Source organism: Struthio camelus, chromosome 25 (assembly GCF_040807025.1).
Source record: "Struthio camelus isolate bStrCam1 chromosome 25, bStrCam1.hap1, whole genome shotgun sequence".
Taxonomy (NCBI): domain Eukaryota; kingdom Metazoa; phylum Chordata; class Aves; order Struthioniformes; family Struthionidae; genus Struthio; species Struthio camelus.
Window position 1 is genome coordinate 997775 of NC_090966.1, and position 21637 is coordinate 1019411.

The 21637-nt window shown below is 44.2% G+C and overlaps 1 protein-coding gene across 1 annotated transcript in view; it reads right to left on the minus strand.

Annotated features, from left to right (window-relative positions):
• WNT3 (Wnt family member 3) overlaps positions 1-17084 on the minus strand; it is a 58072-nt gene extending 40988 nt beyond the window's left edge. Inside the window, exon 1 of the mRNA XM_009685309.2 lies at positions 16890-17084. Coding sequence (XP_009683604.1) covers positions 16890-16969 — 80 coding nt within the window. The 5' untranslated portion in view covers positions 16970-17084. The remainder of the gene's footprint in view (positions 1-16889) is intronic.
• Between the last annotated feature and the right edge of the window lie 4553 nt (positions 17085-21637).

The window sequence follows — 21637 nt, forward strand, 5'->3', positions numbered from 1 at the left end:
TGCTAAGGCACCAAAAGTATTGTTGTAGGGCTGTTGGGATAGAACTGACTGGTGCATTTCTAGGATTCATCAGTCTGTGAAGGGAAGATAGAGAAACACAGCTGGGAGCTTGGGGAGAAACAGGAATGTACCAAACCATCTGAATGTCCCAAAAACATTCTTGCAGCTGCTCCTACTCATTTGCCTGGATAAGCTTTCTCAGATAGTTGGGAGCAGGAATTGTCATAAATTATGTTTATCCGGAGCCAGGATAGCCCTGCCTAGGAGTTTATTAAGGTAGTTTTTCTCCTTATCCTCTTTCTTCCCATCACTACAGAGCAGATACTCATTTCTCACCTTTCTCCCAGCCTAGCACTGGCAGTATTGAGATGAGAGTTCTCAAAGCAAACTCCCAGAGTTACAAGAGTCTTTAAACACCATAAGACTGAACCAAAGCTGAACCAACTCAGACTTCCTAGCCTTGTACTTTTTTAAACATCTCTCCTAAAAAACCTTGTTTCCAGTATGGGTGTTATCACCTGGCTGAAAATCCAATCCTAAAGGCCTTCTTCTACTGGGAGAACCTCTGCTCCCACATATGTTTTCAGTTCATACTCCCTTTTGCTCAGTCACAGCTTTCTTCCTCCATAAATCTCCCACCCTTGGACTTTCCTCCTTCCTTTAGTCTGTTATTCATTACATCCCTCACGCCTCCTACTATTTTCCTTAACTATCCCTCCTCTCCTCACATTACTTCCACCTCTCCTTTTCTGCTCCCAAAAATCCCTTCCTGTCCTCCTCTGACTTTGAGCCCTATTCCAGGTACTTAAATGTTTCTCTACCTGCTTCCTACATTTCACACTGTGATTAGCAATGATGACCTCTTGCTTTTTGTGTCCTGAGCAGTGTCCCTTCCATATAGAGCTCTCACTGTCTCCCCAGCTCTGTTTCTGTTCTTGCCTAACGCCCTTGGTGTTCTTCATCCTAAGCTATCCTGTCCATGTCCTTGAGGGGACAGCCTGGCCCAGTGTCCTCTGCTCCTGTCAACCCTCTTCTCTGCAGGCTCAATATTAATTTTTCCCTTGCGGCCAGCATCTTTCTGCAAAGGACCACAAAGGAGGGAAAATCCCTCTTTACAGTTGGGTGAATGTTACCTCCTCCCCACACCTGCTTCTGCTTTCTGAGCTGGGTCCTTTCTGAGTGAGTCTGAGCCCTGGCAAAGGCCTATTCCAGTCCCACTGGTGGGAGACTCAGCTTTCATAATCTGCCTGATCATAGGGTGAGCAGGCAGGCAGCAAGAGACACAATCAGCCCCCAAAGCTTGTGCAACTTCCTAAGATATTTTCTCAACTGATCTAATCAGCCAGCGTTGACATTTGCCAATGCTTTTTTCATATAACCCCATTTACCTGGCTTTGGTGATAGTGATAGCATTGCCTGCCTGGCCCTAGAAGCAATTTCTTTACTGCAGTGTGGGAGCAAGGTACTCCCCAGTGCAGAGGCAGGAGGGGAGGGCAGTGCAGACAGGAGTTGCTGCTGTAGCAGGGACGTCTTTGGAGCCTGTTGGTGACATGAACAATAGCCAGGGAGGAATCTGGGGTGAGGGTCTGTATGTTCCTCAGGCTGCATCATGCCTAGCCCAGCTGAGACATTAGGGTCTCAAGTGGCCTTGTGGAGAAGTTCCTCTCCTAGCCCAGTCAGCAAAGAAGGCTTTAGCAAATCCACACCTGGCTCTGTACGAGAGATTGTCCAGCCGTGGAGCAGCGGAGCAGAGTCAGATCTCAGCTCTCTGCTTGCACCGAGACTGGCTCCCTCTAATGTCCGAGGCCCTTTGCCTGAGGAGTCCCTGCAATAAAGGGTTTCATAATAGCACAAGCAGATCTCTCTAGATTACTATGATTTGTCTGAGCATGGCGTTAAGCAAATGAATCTGCTGTTGCATCCCTTACATTATCTCTCTGCCTACTGGTGTGTGGATTAGTGTTGCTGCAGCAACAGCACTTTTGTAAGATGAGCCCGTTTTGGGAGAGCTGCTCCAGTTTGGGTGACTCAGGGCTCTGTCATGGGCTTGAAAGTGATTTGGCATCTGCCTCCACCTCTTTGTCTTGGCATCACACAAGGTTGGGCTCTGACTTATTTGCCAGCAAATGCTGGAAGGATGAGAGAGGGGGGCAGGGCCTGGGAGCTGGAGTTTGCTTCCCCTCCTAATGAACACAGGCTGAATAAAGTTGCTGTCAAGGGTGCGTGTCCAGGAACTGGGCTCCTTTATGTTTCATGTATCAGATATAAATGTTATGTTCAGCAATGCCTAGTCAAAGCAATGTCACTCTAAGTTTAGAAAACACAATCAAGTGATTTGACATGGAAGAAAATATATTCTGCAGGGATTCTGATAATATTATTCACTCAGGAATTTACATAAATGCATATGATTTGCATATGTAAAATGGGTCTTCCAGGCTGAGACCATTATAAATGGAGTGAGATTTCCAGCACTGCAGAATCTCTCCTCCAAAGAGTGAGACACTGAAATTCATTTGGAGACTCACTCACTCCAAATCAGTGGGTCCTGGCAGGGCTGATGCCTGTAGATTTGCATATGCACCCCACACTGCTCTAGCTGCCACATTTGTCAGTGTTATGCTGCCTCACCCATCCTTCCCACCAGCTGCCATTCTTGCCTGTGAGGCATTCCCAGCAATGGGAGAACCCATGACTTTGATGTGCCTTCCTTTGCTGCTTCCTTCCCCCAGGCTGGAATTGATGGAGGCACGTTTCCTACTAGGAAGGAGGAAGCAAATGGGACAATCAATCCAAAATGGAGCATTACAGAAATCAAGGGAAGGAAAGGAGACCTTACCACCTCGGCCAGCAGGAAAGCTGCCAGCCCCCACCTGCCTGCTAAAACCTCTCTGTAAATGTCCACTTGGGAGGTACCTTGCTGGTGGCTAACCTCAGTAAATGGTTAGTGCCAGCCATCTGGTAATCAGCATCTGTGAGGCACCCACTTTGGCATCAAAAAGCATTTGCCCAATGCTTAGATACTATAGGAACATCACATTGTTCATGGGAATTACTGCATCCTCACAGTTCTCTCACAGCCTGGGGTCTGATCTAAGTCTGAGTTGCAGCTCTTCAGTGAGTCCTTCTTCATATCCTTAGGCAGGGATTTAAGATAATGGGAGCCATTCTGCTCTTATAAACAGACTAGGGTTAACCCAAGAAGGACTTGCCCTGGCCTTGGAAGAGACAGGGAGTGCTATGATCCAGTCTTCCAAAAGGGCAAGAAGGAGGAGCCAGGAAACTACAGGCCTGTCAGCCTCACCTCCAGCCCTGGAAAGGTGATGGAACAGCTCCTCCTGGAGGTCCTCACTAAGCCATGCGGAGGACAAGAAGGGCATCCGGAGTAGTCAGCATGGATTCACCAAAGGGAAATCAGGCTTGACCAATCTGACAGCCTTCTATGATGCAATGACTGGCTGAATAGATAAGGCAAGAGCAGTGGATGTTGTCTACCCGGACTTCAGCAAGGCTTTTGACACTGTCTCCCGTCACCTCCTCGTAGGTAAGCTCAGGAAGCGTGGGCTGGATGAGTGGCCAGTGAGGTGGCTTGAGAATCGGCTGGATGGCAGGGCTCAGAGGGTTGTGGTCAGTGGCACAGAGTCTAGTTGGAGGCCTGTAGCTAACAGTGTCCCCCAGGGGTCAGTCCTGGGTCCAGTCTTGTTCAACGTATTCATCAATGACCTGGAGGAAGGGACAGAGTGCACCCTCAGCAAGTTTGCTGAGGATAGGAAACTGGGAGGAGTGGCTGACACACCAGAAGACTGTGCTGCCATTCAGAGGGACCTGGGCAGGCTGGAGAGGTGGGCGGAGAGGAACCTCCTGAAGTTCAACAGAGGCAAGTGCAGGGTCCTGCCCCTGGGGAGGAATAACCCCATGCAGCAGGACAGGCCTGGGGCTGACCTGCTGGAAAGCAGCTCTGCCGAGAAGGACCTGGGAGTGCTGGTAGACAACAAGTTAAGCATGAGCCAGCAATGTGCCCTTGTGGCCTGGAGGGCCAATGTTATCCGGGGGTGCATGAGGAAGAGCGTTGCCAGCAGGTGGAGGGAGGTGATCCTGCCCCTCTCCTCAGCCCTGGGGAGACCTCACCTGGAGTCCTGTGTCCACTTCTGGGCTCCCCGGGACAAGAGAGACATGGCACTACTGGAGAGCAGGTCCAGTGGAGGGCTTCAAAGATGATGAGGGGACTGGAGCCTCTCTCCTCTGAAGAAAGGCTGAGAGAGCTGGGCCTGTTGAGCCTGCAGAAGAGAAGACTGAGAGGGGATCTCATCAACGTCTACAAGTATCTGAAGGGAGGGTGTTGAGAGGATGGGGCCAGACTCTTCTCCGTGGTGCCCAGCAACAGGACAAGAGGCAACGGGCACAAACTGAACCCCAGGAAGTTCCATCTGAACCTGAGGAAAAGCTTCTTGACTGTGAGGGTGACAGAGCACTGGAGCAGGTTGCCCGGAGAGGTAGTGGAGTCTCCTTCCCTGGAGATATTCAAAACCCACCTGGACACAATCCTAGGTAATCCTGGGAGGGAGGTTGGACTAGATGATCTCCAGAGGTTCCTCTCAACCTTGACCATTCTGTGTTTCTGTGAATTTTTTATGGTCAGTATTGGCTATACTGATCTTAAATGAATTCTAATCTTCCTGGGGACCTGGGTGTCCACCTAATGGGGGAACCCTCTATTGGATGATATAATGTGCAATGCCAGGCAGAACTGGGCTGCTGACCTAAGACTGAAAAATTCGTTAATGACAACTAAGAGCCTAAAATGTCTCAAGAAACACATGCTGGAAACACCGTCCTGAAATAAATATGAAAAGTCATTCCAGAACTCAGTGGAGATTTTTTACATCTACTTGTTCATTTCTCATGAGTTACTAGCAAGCCTTGAATTCACAATATCCAAAACCACATCAGAAAGCTGTTTCCCCGGTTCCTGTATGGTTTCCACCCATACAGCAGAAACAATGCACATCTAGCAGCCGAGATCTTTTTGGCTCAAGACAGAACTCAAGTGTTTTCTTCACCAAAACCTTATCTATGTATGGGAGTCATTAGCTAGAATCAAACCATGTTTCACGGTCTGGCTTCCTGGGTTACAGAGCTGCTGGTCTGAATGCAGTCAGACAGGAGCTTAGGCACTCGGGCAGTGTTGTACCAAACACGAGACCTGTAGACTGCAAGACAAGTGATGCTGTACCGATCATTCTGTTATGGAAAGAAACTACACTCCTTTGAGCTAGGCCACCCGGAGAGACCTAAATGAAGGTAAGTGTGTGTATAAACAGCAGAGCTAAATGGGTGTCATTTTTGAACATTTGGAAGGGCTCGGCCATGTCCTCTGGGTATAATAGGCCAATTTTCAAGAACTAGACCATTTAGCACGTAGATTATAGCAGTATCACTGGTTTCTCTCCCTGTTGTCTAGCAGTTCCCCCTTTTCCTTGCAATACCATTGTGCAAGCTCTCATTAATTTGATCAAAGGGTGAATGATGGTTACCCCCAAGGTATGAGACCTCTGCTCATGACAAGATAGTGAAGCCTGCAGACATGGCCCCAGCAGACACGATTTGAGACTCTTTGAGGGGTTTTGGTAGAACTTAGTCTCCAAAAGTATGATCCTCAGCCCTGCATAGCTGTTGCCTTAATTTGTGACAGACTTCCCATTTGTAAGGGCTTATATCAGCTCCAGACGTGTTCTTATTCTTTCAACTTTTTCATGTGAGTAACTAGAGGTAGCAGGTCATACCCTACAAAAACCACAGCAGAGATCTTTGTTTCTGGAGATCTTAATTTTAGGAGATGTATATTTCAGGAAAACTCATCAAATTGAAATGAAATGTGAAGCCATACGGTATCTGTAACTCAGTTAAATAAATAACCTGAGAAACTGAAATCAGAGGCATTTAATTAAAATTTATTAGAGATAGGTTGGCTGTTATCAGAGATAATGAAGCCAGAGCACACACAATGCAATAATCAGAGCTAGCATTCTATGAGACAGCTGAAAAATTTGTTGTGACAAAGAAAACAAAAGAAACAACCAAAATATTGAAAGCATCACATTCATGGGAAGCACATACTAAGAAATTAAGTGAAAACCAATGATCAGTGATGGGTGGATTGCAAAGCCAAGGCACAGGATATCTGTGCTACTAGCTGAAGTCTAGGCTGTAGGCTGAAAAATGATGGTACAAGTGTGCCATTGTCAGTAAGGCAAATAGCTAAGAGGGAGCCATTTGCATTGCAGATGTCTCTCTCCAGTGAGGGAAGAGGGGTAATGGCTAAGAAGCTGAGTATAACCAGCTAGGACTACACCAGAACTGTGAAAAGCCCTGTGTGACAGGCTTGAAGGACCACTACAAATTTTTTAGCTATAATTCTTCACAGTTGATAGAAAGTAACTGCAGAAAAACTGGATGGCTATGAGACAGAAGTCAGATCATTAAAAAAACATGAGTTTTTTGGCTAATACTAACTTCTTCTGTTCTAAATGTGGAGGATCTTTTTGTTGAAATGACAGAAGAGGATCTCTAGTGTCTGCAATAACGTGATGCTAGAATGGCTCAGAGAAAGTGTTTCCCACTGGAAAAAGAAAGGTGCACCTACTGAGAAAGGTGCCAGCTGGACTTTATTAGATTTCTAAGATTAATTAAAACCAGATAGGCTCAGAGAGGTGTGACAAAGACAAATTAGCAAATCGGGAAACCGAAATTAGAAAGAGTTTGACTCTTTTACCCTAGCAAATTTGCTTATCAAAGCATACCTTTTACATGTTTTCAGAGATGGAAAAGCAAAGACACTAACAGTCCTGATGAGCAACATTTTTGTGAAGGGGTAAATACTATGTTACTCAAGCTGGTGTACTAGAAGCTCTTTCAGCCAAGAAAGACTCACAATTTCTTTCTTTGGTGACAGTGGAGGTTTTCTGGGCTAACCTGAATGGGTATAAACACTACTCTACCTCTCTACTGAATATGCTGGTTGTATGGTTGGGAAACGGACATCCTGTAACTAGGGTGAGGGAGTTGAGATATATTTATAAAGGACCACTGTCATACCCAGTGGTTTCGAGGTATCTTCTGTTCTGGGATGCATTTGGAATTTTTTTCAGGGTCCTGTCTACACTCCTAGTCAGAGTAAATAATAAGAAACCCAGGGACTAGAAAGAGTCCTGGACTGGAGGAGGTGGGAACTCTCAAGACATACCTATTCTTAAGCTTTCTTTCCAGAGATTATTATAGAAAGAGCTGTAAACTCACACACAATCAATGCATAATAAAGCTATGATAGATTTTAAAAGGCACTGAGTGTCAAGCAGACTATGGTGTTTCTCAACCTGTGCCCAGGGAAGGTACTGGGATGCAATTTAGCAACCTGAAGAGTCTCCTTAAAAATCCATCTTCCATGAATTCTCAGATCTCTCCAATCCATATAAATTCCTGTTTTTCACCACATAGTAGTCTGGTTTGGTCTTTATCCTGAAAACTTCCAGCAAACAACATTAAATAATACAGCCTGATACCCATACATCAGAAGCTTCTCATTATATCCAGAATCTCCATAGTGAGCCTCCAAACTTGAATAATATTAAATCATCTCTAGTTGAACACATCTCATATGAAATGTGTCTCAGATCAAATGAGCAAAAATAAGAATGCACGTGCCAACAGAAGGCTAAAATTATACTTTGTGTAATTTAAGGAACATGGGAGATTACTACATATAGGATACATAAATTATAAAGCCAAGTTCCTGACACATCTTTCTGGAAAATCACTGATAGATCCACTGAACGGTATTGGGAACCAAAGAAGAATGAGATTATGAACACATGCAGGAGCCATTGGATTTGTTCCATCCTAACAACAGCCAGCTGAAAATGGGTGTCTAGTCTGTGCTGGCTGAGTGACTCTGTCTTCAGTGAGAGGAGAGAGATCAGAATCTCAGGAAGGTGATTTCACTCCTTTCTGAGTTCAGACCTAAGACAGATCTTCTGGAGGGTTACTTTACAGAGAGATAGCTTCTTTCTTCAGCAACAGTGTGCCTTGATGATTTGTTTAGAGTAGGATCCTACATTTCAGGGAGAGAAATTCCATTGCAGTTCTTTGCCATAGATTAGTATTTTAAGAAGTAACTTATAACTCTCTAAAGCTATGCCAGACTGGGTAGGATTACCATTACAATGTCTGTTTAGAGCTATTGCCATTAGGAAACTGAGAGCAAGAGTGTGCTTAAACAGAGAAGGAATGCAAGCCTTTGATTTGTATGTCCCAAGTTTGACTGTATCTTCTGGGACATGATCGTGTCCATATGGACAAAAATCAAATCCACCCAAAGTCCATCTTGAAAAGCCTTTGGTATGAGCTTCATAATACTGTAAAACTGATAACAACAAACCAAAAGTATTTCTTGGATGGATTACACAGACAAAGGCCTTGACTTTCATCATGGACTTTGGATGTGTCTATACTGTTGCATGGTTGAATTCTCAACCTCGAATTCATTCTATTTTAATACTTCAAAATGTGGCATATTTGATATGCAGTCATATATTAAAACCAGTCAAACACCAGGCTCAGTAGGAAAACAGCAACTTGCAACTGCTTGACTCCTACTAGACTTGCTGAGGATGCTTCATGCAGACTTAGGAAGGACATCCCAAGAGGCTCAAGTTGAGCCAAATTGCCATAGATATTAGCTCGTTCCAACACAAGTCATAGAAATAGGAACTACAATGGCAGCAGTGTGTTAGCCGTAAGAGATATCTGAACAACTAACATTGCTAACCCAACTGACCACAATTTATATATGTTAACCATACACTGTTTAAGGCAGCTTTTTACTCATGATAAAAAGGGATGTGCCTTGAGAAAGATGTAGCAAGGCTAATGCACTCTTGTTCACATTGAGATTTCTGTTGGCAGATGCAACAGCACTTTCTGTATCTGAACAACAGATGAGTACATTCCTAGATGGCTAGACCATCTGCTAGTGACCCTTAGAAACTGAGATAATGGAGCATGCATCAAATGAAGACATTTTTCCGTTATATACGTGACCCAGAGGATTGACATATTGTGCATTCTATCAACATATTTTCATTGCATACTATCTCCATTACACAATTCTTCATTCATCATTATTTCATATTTAAGCTTTCCACTGAAGTTCTTTAAAACTGGCTACTTTGATATTCTCCTGCCTTTTGGTATGAAATCTAGCCACTGGTTTAAGTTAAACTGCTTGACTTGGCAGTGGAAGGATCTGGATGAGCATCACTGAGACCCTAGCACCAGTGGGAGATAATCTTCTACCTCCCAATTACCAGCCCTGGCAGTGTTCCCTGGGCCTGCCCAACACAGGTGGAAATGAAGCGGTCTCAGAGTGTCAAGTAAATTGTGAACGTGCAATTTAAAAGTAAGAACTGACCTTCGAGTTATGCCCTCTGAGGGCTCAGACTCCCCAGAGCTGTATTGTGCCTGCAGGGAAGAAAGAAAGGCTAACGACATTCATGCATCTCTCATTGGGTCACATACTCAGTAAAACATTGCGACTGCAGTGCAGCAGCTGGAGATCTACAGAGGCAAAAGAAATGCGGTGGGAAAATGTTAGCTAAAGACCTACCATGACCTAGTTGCAGTGGCAATGACATATATCTGGGCACAGAACAGGATATGTAGTGTACAGCAGGAATCACATGGGTAACCATCAGGTTTCTCCTTGGCATGTGTGTGCTGGGCCATATGTTACCATCGTAAGCCTTGGCCTGTCACGTGGATGGGAATTGGCTTAGTTGTGTTCAGGGTTCTAATGAAGGCCTCACCCTCTGTTAGATTTGTGCTAGGGATTGAGTAATCCAAAAACTGTATAGCAGTTTGCATCTTTTGTAGCACTGCTGTTCATTGGCAAGAGCGTATCACAGAGTCACAGAAATGCTGACTAAAAGGTCTCTAGCCCCGCTCAGAACTGGACCCTCCCCAGCACCAGCCCAGGATGACTGAGGCTTTGTGCAGTTGAGTCTTGCAAACTCGCAAGGGTGGAGCCTCCCCACCTCAGTGGGCACCTGGCCCAGGGCCACACAAGTCTCTTGGGCAAGGGTCGTCTCCTCATGCCCAGTTTGAACCTCCCAAGCCCCAGCTTGTGGCCTTTGCCCCTTGCCATATCATCTTGCACTGCTCAAAAGAAATTGGCTCTCATATTTTTAATTGCCCTTGAAGAAGTCACAGACTGCTGTTTGACACCCCTCAGCCTCTGCTTGGCCAGACTAAATAAGCCTAGCTCCTGCCATCTCTCCTTGCAGACAATGTGCCTCAGGCTCTGACCATCTTGGTAGCCTCCATTGGCCCCTCTCCAGTTTCTCCATGTCCCTCTCAAACTGGGAGGCCAGCTCAGGCCCATAGCCCAGCATGTAGTTCATTTAGTTTGTGACGAGCACAACTGCTGGTTCATATTCACCCTGGTGCCCATCCTCACTGCAGGTCCTCTTCAGCATAGCTGTTACTCAGCCAGTTGTATGCACATAACTGTATCCATGAGGAGTGAAGTCTCTCTACCTGACCACATCAAGGCGAGCGTTGACATATAGCTATGAAAGCAAGTCAGCATGCTAAATGGCTGACATGTGAACTTGTACGCTGATGACCTCCAGTGTCCACAGCACTTTGCAGTCAGCCCTGGGTTAAGAGCACCAGCTGATCAGAAGTGCCCCCTGAATTTCCAGGTCTCTTGAGTGGGGCTGTTAGACGAGTGCTTAACTTTATTAAATAATGCTTTTGAATGAAGGGTTCAAATGAAAAACATTTGATTTGCAATTAAACTGCCTCCTAAAAGCTTGTGACCATTTAAATTAGCTTCTAAATCTAGTTAAGAGAATAATAACAGAGATGTCTGCTTAAGGGCAGAGACATGCTCTTAAGTCTTTATCTGTGAGTCATAGCATTTCTCCATTTGTTCATTTGGCTCTGGACTTGTGTTGGCCCTGCAGAATAGAATGGATCCCCGGGGCTGAGGCACTCCAGGAGACAAGAATGGTTAGTTTCTAAGGGAATGAGATTTCCTGATGGTCAGGGAAATGCATGGATTTCTTACTGCTCTTTACTAGTGTATTCTAGTAGCATTTTGAAGCTGACACTGAACTCAGGACTCTATTGCACTGCACTCTGCTATACAGGGAAGAAAGAGAACCAGGAAGAAATGCTATCTAGGTATATTAACACTCTGCCAAGTCTTGGAGCATTTTGAGGTTCACAGGGCTGTACTATCCTCTGAAGCTGCCCTCTGGTGATGTTTGGAGCTGCCCCTCTATGTTTGCTGAACAGGGCAGAAATGAGTCTGAATTTCAGCTTGATCCTGGACAGCTTTTACTATGCAGTATCATCTGACCAACAGATTCTGCAGGGAGGTGATATAGAGTCCCCTGGACCAAGTCTAGCTGTTCAAAGTGCCAAATAAGACCTTTAAAACAAAGATCTGGAATTCTTATGGCCATTTAGTTGTTTACAGCTGTTTTCATGGGCAGTGGAGCATTACCCCACCATCCTTCTTTGTTACCTCTGGCCTAACTACAGTCCCCAGGCAGCTTCACCTCCAGCCTTGGTGGACAAGCTTTGACACATGTAGGTGCAGTGGTTTATGGCATTACCCCACCAGCTGCTTGCCTTTCCTGCTGGCAGATGTTAGCACTGCTCCAGCAGCATCAGCATAAGGCAACATGGTTTTATGCATCAACTCTACCAGTTGAGAGCTTCATGTGTCAACACAGACTGCTGATGGAGAAGCTTTGGCTTCACGTGCCAGACTGGGAGCTGGAGCAGCACTTCTGGGCTCACAGGGTAAGTGCTGGGCTCACAGGGTAAGTGCTATCAGTTCTGTCACTTACATGCTCCATCATTATATTAATCATTTTTCCCCAGAACTGGCTGCACTTTAAGCCATAGGGAAATTATACCTGGGGTCATTTTTCTTCTTTGTAATTCTCTAGCAGCTGGATTTGCATCAGGAAATCCACTCCTGTAATCTGATTCAGCACTGTAATTTTACATATTTTAAATAAAGCTTTAAGAGCCACATGCAAACAGCAAAACACAGGCTACAAGATATAAAATTTTTGAACCTTCAGATAGTTAAAATGAAAAAGAAGAAGAGAAGGATGGTAAATAGAATGACCTCTCCCATTCATTTCAGCAAGGTGAAACACTGAAAGCTAAAGAAGACAAACTACATGCTACCCCATACTGCATCTACATGCAAATATTTTTCACATATGGGTTTTTCCAAATGAGGAAGCGACTGTGGGACCAGTGAAAACTTGTTTTTAAGTTTCTATCGGCCTCTTCCCAAGGGCCCAAGGCCACTGTGATCCTCAGTGAGCTGCCAAAGCCTCCAGCCTCTCTTGAAAATATTTCTGAGAGATAGAAATAAAATTTAATAACATATAATGGACAAAGTCATTCTTTCAGTTGCCAGATCATTGGCTTAGAGGCCAAGAAATGCTGGACAGGAAGATGTACTATACTAGATTCATAATTGTGCGCAGTGACCTGTTGGTACTGTGTCCCAAGGAGCCATGAAGGAGTGAGTATGAATCAGGTCTAACCCTTTACTCCAGACTCCCTGGGTACACTAATGGCTCCAAGTCTGGCTCCCTTCCCCAGACTGGTGATGTACTAGAGGTTTTCAAGGATACTTGCCCCATTCAAAGGTGAATGATGCGCATGGAAGAGGAGAGCATTTGGTATTTCTCTTCAGTTCATGGGTGAAACTGTCTCCCTGGTTGTCTTCTTCAGCCCCTGCATATGTATTGCCAGCCTGAGAGGAGGTTTCTAGTTGTTTCCCAGGCCACAAAGTCTCTGTTAGATTTACTGCCACAACTCAGGGGGTGGATAGGATTTCCCCCTTCATCTGAACAACAAATGTACCAGAAAGCTCCAGGGTCCATCCATTGGTCTGTCTGTATGCAACACTGCCCAGTCTTTCATACCTTGATCCGTATCATCCCCCATGACGGAGTTGTGTGCAGTTATGCCTGCTGTTAGGAAGGCATTTGGGCCTGGCATTAAAAAAATGACTGCAGGTGTGACCGTGGTCTCCAATGTCCCTTCCGCAGGTACCTAAGAGGGTTGTTGGCGTGACCCAAGGCCGCAGGCTGCAGGACTGGGATGCCGGCCACAGCCTTGCTGCCCACTTTGCTTCCACCCTTGCCACCCCTGAAGGGGCAGGAAGAGCAGCAGGTCGGGGTCTTCCTGGCCTTACCACGTGTCTCCATCTCTTCCTTCTGTGCCTTTCTTTTATCATAGCAGCTCAGCACAGCAGTAACCCAGACAGCATAATTGTTGTACAGCATATCTGAGGAAGCTTTTGTTGGCTTCAGCACCTAGTGTCAATGGTCCCATAGGCAGTGTTTGTATGATCTTTTCCCATTTGTGCCACATTTGTCCCTTTTTCACTGCTATGACAGGGTGGAGGGCATGTGAAGACAACTTGGTCCTACTGAAAAATATGAGACCCTGCTCAAGGAATGTTGCATCTACAGTCTGTGATACCCCTGGACCTTGCTCAGGCATTGCCTGGGAAAATGCTGGTTCGTTGGGGACAGGACCATTTGGGAGAGTTCCTAGCAATTAAACTGTCTGCAACCCCCAGATCGTGTCCCTGTTGACTTTACAGCTAAACTGCTCCACCATCTCACTGCCCAGATGCTACCAGCAGGTCTGGACACTGAAGATCTGTGTTTGCACAGCAAAGTCATTTCCTTTCCATGCTGTTTTTTCAAACTACTCCCCCATACTCTCTGTGCTAAGAGCTGATGGCTTGAGCCTCGCTGCCTTGCATGTCACATTTTGCTACTGAGGCCAGGGGCAGGTTCCATCCTCCAACATGACAGCCCAGGAGCTGAAAGGTTGCTGTTGAATTATGAGCTCTCTAGACACTGTAAGCAGATGGGCAGCACCTTTCCTTTTTCACTCAGTAAAAAGAAAACTCAGTACAAACCCTCAGCAGCTTCATCTTTTTGCTTTCATCCTTTCCACCACACTGTCATTGATGTCCTGCTTGTTAGCATTGTTTTACTACACTGTGGCACAGTGGGACTGTTCCAGACACCCCTAAACCCATTTACTAGGTGCAGAGACCCTGTTTTCATTGCACTTCTTTTCTTTGTGCATGTCCGGACACTTCCTCCCCGCTACAGAAATAAACATTTTTCCCATTTATACCCAGAGCCATCAGTGGGGCTGATCCTCTTATAACCAGAAATAGAAATAATCTGTTTCGATTTAGCTGCAAAAATATTCCCTATACAGTAGAGAAATACTCAGAGAGGTTGCACTAGCATGATTGGACAATATCTGTCAGCAGTCTTGGGGTCCTGCAAAATGAACAATATTCCCAAAGGTCTCGTGTTTAGCAGAGATGGATTTATCAGAGGATAAAGAAGTGCTTATGATCTCCCTGTCCAGCCTGGCCTAGTGAGGTGCGGGAGCCCTGCACAGGGGACCTGGTGGTCACCGTACTCACACTCTGCTCACCTCCCTCTGCCTCTGGGCATGCTCAGTCCTGCAAGTGGGACTCATGCCTCAAAGTCTGCTCTGTGCCTAAAGGCACAGCAAGACAACCTGAAAAGGATCTTTTTTAAGAATACATATCTCATTAAACTGGAGGGGATAGAACATGAGAATTCAGTTCCACAGAGCAGATATTTGAAGTCTTCAATGGGACTGAAGGAGACATTTAATTCTGTGTGCTGTGGGAAGCACTGTCTCTATCTGAGCAGTTAGGGAGCCTTGGCTCCACACATTTCTGTCCTTCCGTTCTCTCAGCCTTGAAGAAACCCCTAAAACCTTTTGCCATTTTTGATAGCCTGTCCCCTGCCCCTGATCCCTATGTGGGGTATCTCATCACACTGCTTTAGTGCAGTAGAGACTCTCTGGCACCTTGTGTATTGCCTGATTCTCCTAAAATATGCAAGACAGATTTATGGAACGAAATTCTGTGGATAGCTGGTTTGACTCGCTCTCTTCCCATATGCTGCCTGCTATGCCTGTGGTATTTCAGTCCATGACCAGCAGTCTTGCATATCCCCTGTATTGTTCCTTTGGGAGGAACCTTGGGGAAGGTGAGGACGTGCCACAGACTCCTGTCTGTGGTGCCTTCTCCTGAAAACAGGGAGAGGCATTTTGTTAATAGGGACATAGTCTCTTGAGAGGGAAGAACAGACCTTTTCTTCAAGGAGATTTGGGTTCCTCGCTCTGAAAGTCAAATCCCTCCTGATTCAGGTGTTAAACCCTGATTTATATTAGAGCCTGAGGCAGGTCAGGAACCAGCAAGACCCCCCTGGAGAGCTGATGTCATGGCAATGTACCATTGCCCTGTGTAGTTTCCAGTGGCAGGTTGTTCCCTTTAGATCCAGCCACTCAATTTTGACCTCTGCTACTACTCACTGCACACCCCCACTTAGACACACTGCTCCCCAGATTAATTGGAAAAGGGCATAATGAATCAAAGTGATGTGGTCTATATTTTGGTAGTCTCCCCTGCCTCAGGCTCAGGCCCAGAAGTTAAGCAGTCGTGGTCAGGGTGAGGAAATCATTTAATTCTTCGGGAAAACATGCTGTGATTTAGCCATTTCATGAACCTGCATAGCTTTTAAACAATTTCTGAGTGTGGACTTCTCATCGTATTCTTAGTCTTTCACTACTGCGGCTGCATATATCCTTTCTTAAAGTCCACAACAATAAGCAGATTATTTAAAAATTCAGCTTTCCATCCTCATTTCTAAATATTTCCAGACATGGCAGTCCATTTCCAAGTTCACTCCCACCTACTTCTTGCCATCTCCATGTTGGCACTGAAAGGATCTAATTCAGAAATAAAAAAAGACTTTTCTGGAAAGGTGAAAATAATCCAAGAATCTCAGTAGCACTAATTCCAACATCTCCTTCTTTGCCCTACAGATCATTAGGCTTAAAGCCCTACCTGGAACATACAGAAACTTAATGAGATATATTCCAATGAGAAATCCTACATTACAAACAGAGAAATTAACTGAAATCTTCTGTCATGCAACTCACTGCCTGCTGTGTTTAAATGACCTGAAATGTTTTATTCTGAATTTTTTGTTTTAAAGCACTTCCTGTTACATTCTGTTAATATATTTATTTTTAAAATGAGGAATAACTCAGGTTACTTATCAGTCACATTATAAAATATAACCAGTTATTTTTTTCTGTTATTTTTATTGTTGCTGCAAGAAAATAAGTGACATTTCCATAATTATAAAGAACAAAAACCCTTCTTCAAGGAATTTTACTAATGAATATTTTCTCAGGTGCCATTTGCGTTCTCAGCTTATTTGTTGGACTAAATTCACATGACAGAATACAACAAAAGAAAAGAAAGAAGTCCAAAAACTGCATCAGCCAAAAAAAAAATAGAATTAAAATTTTTTTAAAAGGATTGATCACAGCTTAATAGAAAAGGAAGAAAATATCTGCTAAAAAGCCGTACAACAGACAAAATTTCTATTGCACAAGAAAATAAAAACATATCCTTTTACATCTAAAACAAATGACCATGCCTACAGTGACAAAAATGGAGAAATTAAGAGTGGTGGGGAAGACTCCATTTGTGCAAAGAGAAACCTAGACGCTGTCCTTTAAAAATAACCCCAAACTTTTCATTAATTACCAGGCAAATCTGAAGAAATTATGCTTAGAATCAAACATGCAATCGTGGTGATCTCAGCAGGACTAAGGATGAAAAGGAAGGAACACGCGTACACACAAATCCCATTGCTAATAATTAATTAATTCAGTAATCAATCATAGAAAAAGGAAAGGGGGGGGAGAAATCTTACCACCAAATTGGGTAACCGGCTAGGACCTTTGTGCCATTGAAGAGAAAAGATAAAATTAATCCAAGCAGGTGGTAATCCATTAGTCCAGACTGGTGGAAGGGGAAAATCTCAGTGAAGTTTTCAGAAAAACATTAAGTGTGAAAATGAAGAACAGCCCCCTTCCCAGAAAAAAAAAAAAAAAGAGTTAAACAAAGTCCCTTGAAGTGCGGATGACTTTCTGGCTTGTCAGAAACACACCTCTCCAAGCCTTTTCCCTGTAGATCATCCAAAAGCGTCTATTAAAAAGTGCAGGGCTTGGGGATGTCAGCAGGCAGCCAATCAGACCGCATGGCCCAAGGTAAGGGATGAGTCTCAGCTCAGGGCTGTCAATCATGCTCTCCTCCCCCTCTACCCCACAACTTCGTTCCTAGCCCTCGCTTCCACAGTCAAACCCTCCTTGCAAGAGATCTTACTGGGGTAGTGAGATTTTTGGTGGGGTTTTGGCTTTTTTTTTTTCCCTAAGTTCATTTAGAAACCCAGGATGCACAGACTCTGCTTTTGGTTTGGCATGCCAAGACATTGTAAGGTAAGGATGACGGCTGATGGTGATTGCACTTAATCTCACGGTAGGGGTGAGATAGACAACTTATTCTTCAGATGGAGAGGGAGGTGAACATTAACTCTTGCCGGAGGGAGGCAGAACTGAAGGGAGCACCAAAGATCCAGAATAACCCTCTGAAAGTGTATCAGTATGTTGAAGCGAGCCCCATGGACAAAACTGGTTATAAACTTTAAATGAAATCAGCACTGCCCAGGTTTTTAAAAGCTTGTGGGTGGGATGGATGGAGGGGGGCAAGTAATGGCAGCCTGAGAAAAAAAATGCCATGTCATGGTTAGAGTGCAGGAGAAAAATGTGAAGATGTCCTGTCAATTAATTTCTTGTGAGATGCATCACTGAGTGCAGAAAAATGAAAATATTAATAAAAAAATCCACACATGCAATACAAAAAAGATCATCACAAGCCTTATCAGTTCTCTATACAGGTTGCATGTTGCAAATAGACCCAGCAAAGATTTTCCTTGACTATCTTTGTTATTGCATAGAGAAGCTGTATTTACAGGAGCTATTGTGTCTGAGTAGTGGGGCTAGGGGGATGACTCAACAGAAATAATGGAGAAGTCAAAAAAAGGTGCTTTTGCTCACAAAGCATCCTGAGCCATCACAGCTCCACTGCCTGCAGTGGAGCTGCCCAGTTTATAACTACCTGGAGATTAGGCTTTTTAGGAGTACCCACCAAATTAATGTAGTGGAGAGCAATGAACAGAGATCCAAGGTCCTATCTTGAGCAGCCCAATGCATATGATGGTTTCAAATGTTATATACCTTCTCCCAGTACTAAGGCTCTGGCTGCGAATGAGTTCCTTGTTGGTAATTAATTACTGGGATGCACCTGTCTCATCTTGCTCTCTTTCTTAATTCCCGTTTCTTATAGCTATTAGTGTATTTGGACACTGAGGTAATGCAGAGCTGCACCAGCTGTTCTCACAAGTGGTAGGCAGGTTTTTGGCCATCATGTGTCCAAGAGAGGAAATCCATCACCTCCCTGCTCTGCACTCTGCCTCTTCATCAATCCCTGCATCTGCTGCAAGGACTATGAGGCCAAGCTTCTTCAGACTTAAGCCAATGGGCTTACCAGCCATCTATGACCCATCATGTTAAACATGGCTTGTTCCTTTTGTAAGATTTCAAATTCCAAAGGGCATATTACATGCAGTCTATCCTGGAGAATCTCTTACATGACACCCAGCTATGTTTGACAGAGTGCAATCACTTGGCTTTAATTAAGCAATGGTTTTGGGATGGGCATTTGGTGACCCATGAATTTAATAATCTATTCCACTAAATTATATTGGGAATGTTCCCCAGATCTGGAACTTTATTGTCCATGTTTTTAGATCTGAAGCATAGACCCTAGCATGGTCCCAACCTGACCAACTAGCACTGTCCTGAGCAACCTTTAGTCACAATTTGGGGATTAGCATAGATTAGGAACCATTCCTAATGGACCTTTAAGATGTGACCCCTCAGCCCCCCCTTTTGGAGGTTGAGTTTAGGAGGATGGATGAAAGCTACTCTCTATCACTGTCTATCTAGTCCCAGTACCAGAGCGTGGTCACAGGCACTTTTAACTCACTAGCCATGGAGTATAGCTAGGAAGCCGAAAATTGTTATGAACAAAATCAGACTTTAAATTGCTATACAGGTTCGTACCTCTACTGGTGAATGTTTAGGAGACCCACAAAGAGAATACAAGTTAAAAATGCTAGGTGAAAGCATTTTAGTCATTAAAATGTCAAGCTGTTAAACAGGCAGCAAAAGGAGAGACTGAAGTGAGATATCACAGGTGATCCTACAGGTGACTGACATTCCATAGAAAAAGATGAAAAATCCCAAACAGCACAGAAAACTGATTTGGAGAAGGTTCTTTTGGAATCTGAATTGAATGACAGGTTGGAGTTGGAGCATATGTGAGACACTCAGCCAGGCAACAGACAAAGACGATTTCTCCATTATCCAGGACACAGGCGGTTCTTGGTGGCTGGGACGTTCCCATCCGCCAGACACCAGGAAACAAGGCAAGGTGCTCTTTAACAATTTCTTTAGGCTAGGATTTATAAATCAAGGCAGTAAGAAGCAAGAAAGTGCTTCTTCTGCAGGTAACGAAGTGTGGGAAAGTGACCTAAGACCCCAAATCTGCTGTTCATTCAGAAAAGTTGTGTGTAGCAGTGTTGCCTCAGGAAGTGCTGCATTACATAAAAAGCAGAGACACTGAAGCTCTCACCACATCCCAGTAACTGCTAGAGTCACATTGACGTGGCCACAGACAGCATAGCATGTTTGTAAAGATTTGATCCCTAGCTCACTTTGCCAAGGGAAAGCTCTCCATTGACTCTGATAAGTGTCTAATCAAGTCTCACATTGAGTTCCATGTCCTCCCACACTTTTAACTTCTCCCATCCAGTACTCTTTTTGTCTGTTCTGAACATCATGGACTGTTTGTCCCGGAGTCAACAAGAATTCATGATGTCTTACTTTTTGGGAAGATACTATATGTTTTTGAGTGTGTCTTCTGTTGTTTTGGCTTGGCGATCCTGCAGGTCCTGTGAGTCATTATGGTCATTATGGTCTCTAACCCTGCTCATATGTGACATGATAGACTGGTACAGAATAATCATCTCAAAGTGACTCTTGGCTTCAAATTTTTCTGACTGAAATGAGTAGAAAAATGTCGATTGATTTCATTTGCATTAGCCTAGATCCATGAAGCTGTAAAATGGCAGGCATTTCTCAACAGGAATCATGACATGTATCACTAGGCTGAAGATGATGTCAGATGTGAAACCAACAGACTTAGTTTCAGTTTTCTCTGCTGTGAAATGAAACTCTGATGCTTAAATGTTAAAATCACCCTGGGAAAATTTCATACTAACCTGAACAAATATTTATATGTCCTTCTGCAAATCCTACTTTTAAATTTACTTTCTAAGAGGACATGACAGTTAACAAAAAGAGTGCAATTTCAAAATTTCACCCATAGTTGCATCCTCATGCTGTTGATGGAGAGTTTTATTTATTGAGGGTCTTTTGAATCACATTGGTTTGTACAATTTGGCAATATTGACTCTCATAGGCCAGTCTAAATAAGCCCAGCAATGAGTAATGTGAGGAAGCCAGAATTCTGGCTGCTGGATTGCTCAGGAAAAGTCCTGTTGCCTTTACAATGTCAGTATAGAAGTCTTTCTGTATCGTCTTAGTGATGTAGTATAGCCCACTGCAAGCTCACCACTGGAGGTGTTTAGGGATTTAGAAAAGAGCCTTTGATTCATTCTAACAACAGTCCAGCAAAGGGTCAATGTGATGCCATTAAAGACATAATTCTCTTTCTCTACAAAATAATTCAGGACAGTGCTCTAACTTTTATCCCTTTTCTGGCTTTTAGCTTCTGCTTCCTTCATGGGAATCTACTGGCAGAAATAAGTTGAGTGCCCAGGGATGTTGATGGGACCATGGCGTCTGCCTGGATTTGCTCTCATTACGCATTTCAATAAACCAAACTGTTAATGAGTGTGAGGCATCAAGAACTAAAACCATTCCTGGTGCACTTCTGCTGGCCTTGGTGAAATTACACCATCATCAGTGTGACACGAAGAGGCTGACTCAAGCCACACAGCAAAGGGCAAGAGCTGAATGACCTGGGGTTGCTGCTGCCAGAGAGGGTTTAGATGCCTGATACAATGTTGTTGTGTTGGGGAAGACAGAGATTGTGCAAGAACAATGATCCACTCTGTAGCACTAAGCAATGGCATTAGGGTGCTTGATTTGCAGATCAACTTTGGTCCAGTTGTGGAGAGTGACTTCGCCAGGTGCTAGATGTTGAACTGCACATTATAGGCATGGCCAGAAACAGAAACGGCCTTTAGGAAGTGCAAGATCTCAGAAGCAGCTGTGTTTGTTGTTTTGAGGATCTAATTTTTGGTCTTAGTATCTAAAGTGGAGGTAAAATAGCAATTAGTTCTTTGGTTGCTCTAGCCTTTAATCCTAAAATAAATCCATCCTGGAAAACATGTAAAAACCTGAAGCAACAATCCTCCCTCAAATATAAACGAGCAATCTGAGTGCCTTCCACAACCTAAACTTCTCAAAACCTGTGTCTTTCTGAGGGCTGGGTCTGCTGCTAACTTATGACTGGTAAGATTAACAGCGCTCT